The following is a 9,839-nucleotide window of genomic DNA, read 5'->3' as shown; positions in this document are numbered from 1 at the left end:
GAAACATCGACATCATGCAGCAATATGAGAAAATTTTCTTTGGATTAACACGTGGCTCCATTTCGTGTGTGTGGGGTGAATTTTCAAGAAAATATCTATGTGGAAACATGGAAGATGCGTTTTCCATCTTTTTTTTATGTTGGTACCACTGAAGGAATCACAAGAACATTTTTTGGGGTCTTATTCTTTGACCGGGTAACACCATACAATTCACCTACTTCTCTGTTTCAGCACGAATCTATGACACGTATGTATATGTACGATGAATGTGTTTTAACTTACTTGCATATGTTTCAACACTTTTCGCAAATGGAAAATGTGCGACCTTCGCATAAATTATACTATCAAACATCAGTTACTCAAAAGTTTGAATTTGTATTTTATTTTCTATATTTGAAGTATTTTTTATTTATTTTAATTATATGGATTCCCACCTGAAAAAAAAATCAACTTTAACATTGTTTACATTCTTATTAAAATAAAATATAGCGATTAAATGATTAAATCTGTTTATTGATATACTTAAAACTTTAATTGAAATATATAAACGGAAGACTGATTTTTTTTTTCGTTGTTTAGAACTTCTAAATATGAATTAGTTAGATGGCAAAAGCAACCCTACAACTTATTCATTTTGGATGTATAAGTTTCAGAACCTGCGAATATATACAAGTGATCACTACTCTAATATACCCAGGGTTTGTTTCCCAAACCATCACAAATTAATAAAACAACATGAAAAATATGACATATTTTTTCTGTAAATTAATTTATAAAAGTTTCTCATAAATTTTCTAACTTGTTATTTTTATATATAAACTAACTTTATTTATGAAAAAACTTATTTCATTTTCTCTTTTTGTTTTACTATTTTTAGAAATACTAGCCTTTTCGAACACACTATTATAAATATTTTGTTTACCATATATATATATATAATAATAATAATAATAATAATAATAATAATAATAATGTCAATTGATCTTACCAGAAAGAGTGTAAATCTCTTGAGGTGAAAAAAACAACATTTCGTCTAATTGTTGATGAAAACCAGAAAGAGATATTCACTTATAAAATATTATCTAATGCTTAAACTAGAAGTACAAGAAACTACAAGTATAAGAGTGAGTACTCTCCATCGAATCAATGTTTGAATTACTCAAAAAATATTTTTAACGACTAAGAGATATGATTTAATTATTGAATATTTCCTTCTATGATAAATTATTACCATATATGCTTATGAATATTCAAGTTAAGTCGTTGCAAAATGATTTGATTGGATTTTATCAGATTTAAATTGAATTTATATTATTTTTTCATATATGTATATCTTAACATATATGTAAGTACATAAATCTACCAAACATAAATTCATAAATGGAATACATATGAGTTCGTACTTTTAATATATGATTTGTGATATAATATCATATATAGATATATCAAATAGTCACATGACTTAAAAATAGAGATAAAAGACAATTTAAATGTATTTTTATCTTTCATAACTTTTAAAACAACTTTTAAATACAAACATGTAATTGAGCTTCGAATTTTATAATAGTCAATAACGCAGATATAATAATTAATCTTAATTATATTATATCAACGGATTAGGTTGAATTATTATGTCCAATACCAAGATTTCTTATCAAAATATAATAATAAGATGGTAAACATATAACTTAATTATTTAAATACGTTATAAAAAGCTTGACCTCTAAGATATCAAAATATATTAGTATCTTAAATATATAAAATATAGTCATCATTTATGATCTGATAAATATCTGGGTAAACATGCAATGTTATGATGAGTTTCCATAATTATAAGGGTAGCTGGGAAAAACAATAGAGTGGACTTTGTTTGAGGTGTTGTTGGAAGTCGCATCCTACTTTGTTGAAGCATTTGAATTTAGAGAAAGTCATCGCCACTAGTGGCAATACATACAATATGCAAAATAATGTTCAACCAAAGTCAACTCGTTTATGGATTGGAAGTGCTCCAAACATTGCGCATATTCAAAATATAAAAAAATAAACTTCCCGAATACATGAACAAAAGTTATATAATTAAAAAGTACAATATTCTACATTAATTTATCACAAATATTTAAAATTATCCATCTACTTCACATTTCGGCCCCTTCCTTTCTGCTAAGATATTGTTTATCATGTAATATAAAAACTGAATGGCTGGCACTGTCGGACAGAAAACATAGAAAATGGGCCATTTTGGAGCACCATTATTGACTGTATAAAATTATAATCAAGACATTGTCATTGCCAAATTAAAGATTATCCCATTTTGACCGATGCAACTCCAACATGGGTAGAGGTTTCTGATGGGAGTGAAAATATTATTAATGAACTAATTGCTCTGATTAATTACTTAATGAGTAAAGCAAGGGAGTGACCCAAAACTTGGCTACTGCAAGGTGTTGATCTGCCAATGGCATGTAAGATATTTATAGTTATCGTCGAAGAACCACATAAGTGTAAAATATTAGTACTACACGATTATAATTTTGAAAGTTTGTCTATGTTGAGATAATAGCTCTTATAATTGGATGAAGCATACGTGCGAGTATATCAAAAGCATTGACATAATAATCATTGCTGCCCCCATTATTTTAGGTATAATAGTTCCAATACCAATTGATTTCCACTCTCAAGGATATATATTGACAATCATAATTAGACACCCTCTATCTAATGGTGGTCCACTAAATAATTACAGGGATTTTAAATAGAAAGATTAAAAATTTTGAATACACACTAAAAAAATAAAAAAATAAAAAAAAATATAATACAATAATTATGAATAATCACACATCGAAACGTGAAATTAAGTTTAAAGTCTATTTCTTAAAATATAATTGTTTTTATTGAGATCTGAACATGAACCTTCAAATAAGTGACAAGATTTGAGTGGATTGAAGAATACTAATATGTACTCTTAAGGGTTGGAATGCAGAAGGAGATCCACCTATGAAAGATTCTTCGACGCTCAAGTCAGTAAGAAAGTTTAGAACTTTTCAGTAAGACAAAATGAGTATGAGTGAGTGTGTGTATTTTCTGTGAAATACCATATGTACTTATAAGACTTATGGATCATATGACTCATGTGATAAAAACAGATAATATCAATAAAATAACAACTTAGTATATATATGATAATTAAAAGAATAATCACAATAATGTGACACCTTACTAGATATATAAATATCTTGCGAATATATGGTATTAAAGAATATCATGATGTAATCACACTATCGAGATTTGGTCACATATACTGTTAATATATGAATATTTGCACCAATAAATAGACTCATAATTTAATAGGCTTGGTAGGGTCACATTACTTAGCATATTTATTGGGTCGGGTATGTACACAAGCCCCAAAACTCAGAAGTTTAATTAACGCTTGAGGAACATTCGTTGCAATTGGGATTGGCCTTTTGGCTGAGTCATAATTGGCTTTAACATTTGTATTGACTGACTGTTTGGGTAGGTCGTATGTGGTCGTCTTTGACCATGTAGGTGGACTTTGTCGTCACCTTATCTTAATGGGTTTTACTGTATGAGTATATGTTGGTTTAGACAGACCTTGTTTGTACTGCCGACTTAGATAGGTTCTGGTGCCGACTTAGGGGGGTTGGTGCTACTAGCTTAGGCAAGCTTCACTATTGTTATCAACTTGTTTGTTTTGTGTTGCTGACTTGAGCAAACTCTGATGCTCGATCATCTTTTCGAGTTAGTGATAACATTATTGGTAACTGAAGAACATTAATGATGGGTTTATCTAAAACATCGCAATGATTATTGCTCTAGGATGCAAAACGTCATTTCACATTAAATGATTTTGATTGAAGCTAACGTGGCCGCATCTTAGCAATTGAACTCGGGGAATGAAATGTCAAAAGTTACATGCAATCTTAGAGGAAAACGACGTCTAAGGGAGCATTTTTCTTTTTAGAAATCCTTATATTCGTCTCCGTTTCACATTTCTCTCCATCTTTGCTCTTTGTCTACCTTTACACTTCTTCGCGCTTTCCTTCTTTTTGCATGAGTTCATTATTCTTGCCTTCTTCATGTTTGCTCATCATTGTAGGTATGTCTTCTGATTCTTCTTTTGATGTTGGTTACGGTCATCGTCGCTTGATGCTAAAGTGGGAGATTACACCTATGTGTGAGGATTCATCTCTCGCTTTTCCTCTTCTTCTACATGTGAGGGTTCATCTCTTGCTTTTCCTTTTCTTTTTGATGAGAAGTTTAACTCGATGCTTGATGATCTGATAAGCATCAAGGAGGTGAGGGGGTATAGATTTCATCAGACAACTTGCTCGGCGCATCAACTGTAGGGATGCGTTGTGTGTCCCACATGTTGAGGATCTCGACGCTTTCTTTGAGGGTAAGGATATAGATTATGTTAATTTTGCCTTTGAAGTGGGAATTCTAATCTTCTATTTTGATTACAAGGCATGGCGTGTTGCCTATTTGAAGAAGTAGAAGACCATGCCTACTAGCCTGACTCCTATAACGATTTCTCCTACTACTAACATCAGATAGGTAGAGGCATGTTCAAAATTGAATCCCTGAAAACTAAATCATGTCATTAGTTAAGGGCACATTCACTCATGAATCACTGTCGGGTGTATAAATTTGATTAAGTGCATGTTCACTCGAGTTCAATTGAGTTAAAATTAATGAGTTACCACAATTATATCATTGGAGCAAATAAAGTAGCTAAAGATAAACGAACTATAAGAAAAGGAGCTCAAAGGCAAGAATGAATAAACTTTAAATTATTTCCATTTTGTAAGAGTTGTTTACATAATGGGGGTCGATCCTACAACAATTAGCCTAGACACTAAAATCAATCGCTATAAGATCGAACAATAAAATAAAAAGCAAAAAACTATAAACTCTTTACAAAAAGGAAAAAATAGATATCATAAACTAGACATAAGAAGGAATTGTGGCTTGTTGAACGGCCTCAGGGTCATTGGTTGAAGGAGGCACTCCAACATCAGCTTTGATGCATTATCTTCATCTTTATTAGGAATATCTCGAATGTGTCTTAGCTCTCTATTGTAGAAAGCCTTATACATGTGGAACTTACCTTCTTCCACTGGATATTGTAAAAATAAATCACTTGATCAATAACCTTTAGGAAGCCAGCCTCCTATTGCCACATCAATTGTCTTTCAGCCTCCTCCAACTCATCGATAAAGAACATGTATTTTTATTCAAGTCTATCAAATATTTCTAAGCCTTTTGGTGAGTAAGAAGAACATCATTGCAATTTCGCTACGTCAGATGTATGGTGATTAACCTTATTAATATTACTTGACGAACTTGTAATCAGAACAAGTGTAATTTTATCATTGCAATTATATATAAATCTACGCTAGTGTTAGTTTAATCTTTGTTCTTTGTTTAGTGCATTATAATTTTTATTAGTGTATAAGAAAAAATATTTCATTAGAATTTAAAGAAAGTAAAGAAACATTTAAAATATTTTTTAATTTAAATATATTTTTCTTTTCATAATTTTTTTAAAATATTTTTAAATTTTATCAATTTTTTTATTAACCTTTTCAAATTAATAAATGGTTAGATTTTCATAAAATTTATCCGGTACTCGAATTTAAAATATATGTAATTATAATTTATTTTTAAATATTTTATATTAACAAAAAAAAATATCTTTTAATATTAAATATTTAATAATATTTTATTTTTGTTTTTTTTATTATTTTATAAAAATTAATTAATAAATATTAAAATAGTAAAAAAGTGAATACAAACACCAATATACATATACCTATTGTCTTATAATAGGACGAGATAAAAATATATATTCATTCATTTTGGAGATGGGTGTAGGAATATGTATTTTTTTGTTTAGGTGCGTATACAAATACCTAAACCCTTTTGCGTCCGTCTCATTACCTTGATTTTTCATTTTGTTCACTGTTCACTGTTACCGACTTAATTGCCCCAGTATGCGCAATCACGTTTTCATGCTTTTTTTTTCTTTTTTTGAGTATTTGGGCGTTTTGGTACTTTTTCAAAGAAGAAAAATACATCTGTATTGAAAATAGAATTTAAAGTATAGGTCTAAATTTTTGTTTTTTTTTTGGAAGATTCAGTTGATAATCCTATTTTCACTTGAAGGCAATTACAGACACCCAAAACCTGTTAGTTTGATTAAATAGTTTTAGATTTAACGAACTTAAATTCATCATATACTAGTAGCTTTTAGAAGAAAAAGATTATTAGGGTTAATCTAATTTAAATCTAATTAAAATTTAAGAATTTTAATTTTCAATTTATATGCTTTTTATTGGTTTCATATATTAAATACATTTTAAACTATTCTCGTCGACACAAGTTTTCTTTGCTCAGTTGATGGAATTGTCATAGTAATCAGGTAGTGTCATTGATTAACAACATGGTTCATTTAATTCATTAACCAAGCTCAACAAACTAATCAATGAAATAAATCTCAAACTAAACTGATTGCAAACCTTCTCATATTTCTTACTGCCAGTAAACATTAACCATTGTGATCTTACATGGATGAATAATGCAAAAGAATATTTGTTGATAGAAAAAAACAATCACAGAAAGCTATTTGAATTGGTGATTCAAAATTTAATAGGTAGCAGCACTGTACAAATGATGTTTTTTTATGCCGCCAATACTTGTTTTGGGTCCCCACTGCAGTTCATGTTTTCCAGGCGCTCTCTCTTGAGAGCAGTGAACTTAGCAGCTATTTCATCATAGTCTGGCAACTTAGGATGAACATGGTTAGGATGTTGATAATGACATGAATATGTCCTTAACATGTCTTTGCCGTTTTGGTGCCTCTCTTGGGGTATGGTCATGGCCCTTGAATAGGTAGCTTCTGTTTCTATTCTTGTTGAGGACCAACTGTTCCTTCCATTGGAAACTTCGGGAGAAGCAGATATTTCATCTTTTGTTTCATTTTTTCTGTTACCACCTAAGCAATCTGAGCAGTTGAATGCACGATATTCAGCTACATTACTTTCACTCTGAGGGATGGTAACCAATTCCTTTTCTTGGTTCAATTCATCATCCCAAAAGGGTTGGCAATGGCAACACTCATCATGCAGAACTCGTTGAACATGTGTGTCTGTTATCCCTCTCTTTTGCTTCAGTGATGGAGGTTCCAAATAGTCTTCATCATTGTAAAGGCAAAAGTAACAAGGCTGGTTCAAGCTGCAGCCACTCATTTTAAAGTTGAAAACTTGTCTTCTTGTGCCATCTTGGCGTTGACTTGACTGTATAACCATCCCTTCTTCTGAGAAACCGTTTAGCATCAGTCTCTTCTGGTTATCACAACTTGGTGGGGGAATTTCTTCTAGAAAAGGCTTATGGTGCTTTCTGTGAAAATGAGTCCTATGCTTATGAGCTGAGAGACTTTTGCATGGTTTGTGATAATATATCAGGTATCCAATATCCATAAGGCCTAGGTTTTCCACCAATGATCTCCTTCTTGATCTTTTCTCATGTTTCCTTTTGCTCTTTCTAGAGGTCCTTGTGCTTGAGTTCTCAGTCTCTGATCCATCTTGACCCACATCACTCTCATCAAAACCAAACTGAGTTTTTTCTCTTCTGGATAGACCAGAAGATCTGAACTTTAATAGCATTTGGTCTTGGCTGACACACTCTTTTACTTCAGAAAACTCCTCCATGTCATCCACATATTGTACCATTTCTTCAGGACACGGAGGGAAACTTGCGCTTTGTGAAGAACATGTTAAAGCCAATCTTTCACCCTTGTTTTGCGTATCAAAATCTATAGAAGAAAGTAGCTCCGGAAAGTCTATCTGTGCTACTTCCTTTTCCAAAGGAAAACTCACGATATATGGGTGATATTGCTGAACAACAGGCACCATCGCAGAAGCAGATTCTGGAAGAGAAGAATCACTTGGTTTGGAGTTGAATGAATTAGCACATGTCATGTCTCTTTTCTTCTCTTCAATCTCCGAAGGGTAGACTTTAGATCCTGTAATTGAATCAATTTTGTGGGCATCACTTTCCACTAGTTGATACCCTTTGTCTTCTTTCATCTGTACAAACGCATTTGTATTAGTAAATGACAAGATTATAAACTCGTTAATACATTCAATGTAGTAAAGAAGAGTGACCTGCACTTGTTGCCAAAGGGGGTAGTATTCTATAGCTAAGACCTCTTGTTGGAGGCAGTTATCTCTGGCTATTTCATCCAACATTCTGTACTTAGATTCATTCGGCACAGACTTTACAGACAGCTTCTCTTTCAACTGTGATTTAGTAATTCCATGAATAGGTATTCCTCACTACCAAATATGGAATATTTACTTTACTGTGAAATAAAAATAACTAATAAAGTAGTACTTGTTTGTTCACAAGATTCCCAGGAAATAGCTCCACAGCTATAGTTGCAAATCTCTCACCATAACGCTGTCCAAAGAGCTTCCTGATGATAACAAGCTCGGGAAGTTCCCCACATCTTGCTGAAGCAAATATAAGGCTAGAAACTGCTTCATTAATGTCATTTGGACAGTCCCTGAAATTTGGAATGCAGAAGCATCAGAAAAAACAATGGGAAGTATGATGAGGTTGGCAAATGAATTTGATTTACATAGGTAGAAAGCAAGGAGTACCTGTGCCTCCTAATATAGGATAATTGTTTAAGTATAAATTCACAGAACTGATCTAACAATTCATATGCAGAAACTAGGCTTTCATCTCCTATAAGCTGCCCAACCTGAAGTTTTTAGAAAAGCTTTGGTTAAGATTCGGCATGCTTATGAAATATATACGTTGTTAATAGAGATTACAGAAAACAAAATAGTAAAACACTTGTGAGTTAGGTCACTAAATTAGAATAAAAACGTTTTTTCAAGGACTAAATACTTTTAGTTTACATCTTCTGAGATGTCATGCATAGTACGTCCCTAAATTGTCTACGTTGTAACAGAAAACAAAACTAAGATTTCTAATCTTAAAATAACTAGTGTCGTCAAAGAAACTTCAATCTTTTCGTCATCGAGGGCTTCATCAAGAAGAATTATAGAGACTAAAGTGCTCAACATGTACAAACCAGAAACATACGTAAATGACACACACTATCAGTAATTACATTTACAAGGAAAATTAACAAAACTAATACAAGACAGAGTGGCATATTAAGCTATTGAACAGTAACAAAACCTCCAATAAAACCCTGCAACAACTTTATTTTATGGAAAACCATCTTCAAAGACTCATACATAATGCAATGAAAAGTAAAAAACTACTCTAATTAGTAACATTAACTAACCCTGTTCAGTGCAGTTTCTTCATGGCCACCTTGTATTAGCTCTGCCAAGTCCTTTCGCAGTTGCCTGGCTATTGCAAGCCTCTTGTTCTTGAGTAGGCCGAGGCGGTACCGGGCTCTTTTGATCGTCCTCTTGCTGCAAAGCACCAAAGCCAAAACAAAAACAAGAGTTACATAAACTTGAACGTGCACAAGCTCAAGGTTTGATCAATTTACATGCAGTTCAGTTACCATTTGGAAGCTTTGGACCAGCCGAAAAACATGCCAAACATATCTGTATATTGATGTTACTCTCTGAATTGATTAGGGACATGAAAAAGCAAGCTTTAGTTTATAGAAAGCAGTTTTGCAAACAAAGCAGAGAAAAGAAAAAAAAGAAAAAAAAGTTACTAAAAGTGACGAAAAAGCACCTGCACCACGACAGTTACAGTTGAGGTTGAGGTTTGTGGAGATAGTTTAGATGAGAGTGGTTTGAAAAAGAGAGAGTGTGCCAAATTAG

At 32.2% G+C, this 9,839-nt stretch overlaps 1 protein-coding gene across 1 annotated transcript; it reads right to left on the bottom strand.

Moving 5' to 3' along the window:
- Positions 1-6,551: 6,551 nt before the first annotated feature.
- Positions 6,552-9,839, bottom strand: LOC108333656 (uncharacterized). Its single transcript, XM_017569130.2, has 7 exons — positions 9,751-9,839; positions 9,572-9,634; positions 9,344-9,476; positions 8,685-8,788; positions 8,416-8,587; positions 8,187-8,321; positions 6,552-8,108 (listed from the first exon to the last, which is right to left on the bottom strand). The coding sequence occupies exons 2-7, from the start codon at positions 9,610-9,612 to the stop codon at positions 6,702-6,704; spliced, it is 1,992 nt and encodes a 663-aa protein (XP_017424619.1). The 5' UTR covers positions 9,613-9,634; positions 9,751-9,839; the 3' UTR covers positions 6,552-6,701.

This window comes from Vigna angularis, chromosome 11 (assembly GCF_016808095.1).
Source record: "Vigna angularis cultivar LongXiaoDou No.4 chromosome 11, ASM1680809v1, whole genome shotgun sequence".
Lineage (NCBI taxonomy): Eukaryota > Viridiplantae > Streptophyta > Magnoliopsida > Fabales > Fabaceae > Vigna > Vigna angularis.
Note: the sequence above shows the minus strand (reverse complement) of the source record. Positions and strands in the feature narration are given on the sequence as shown.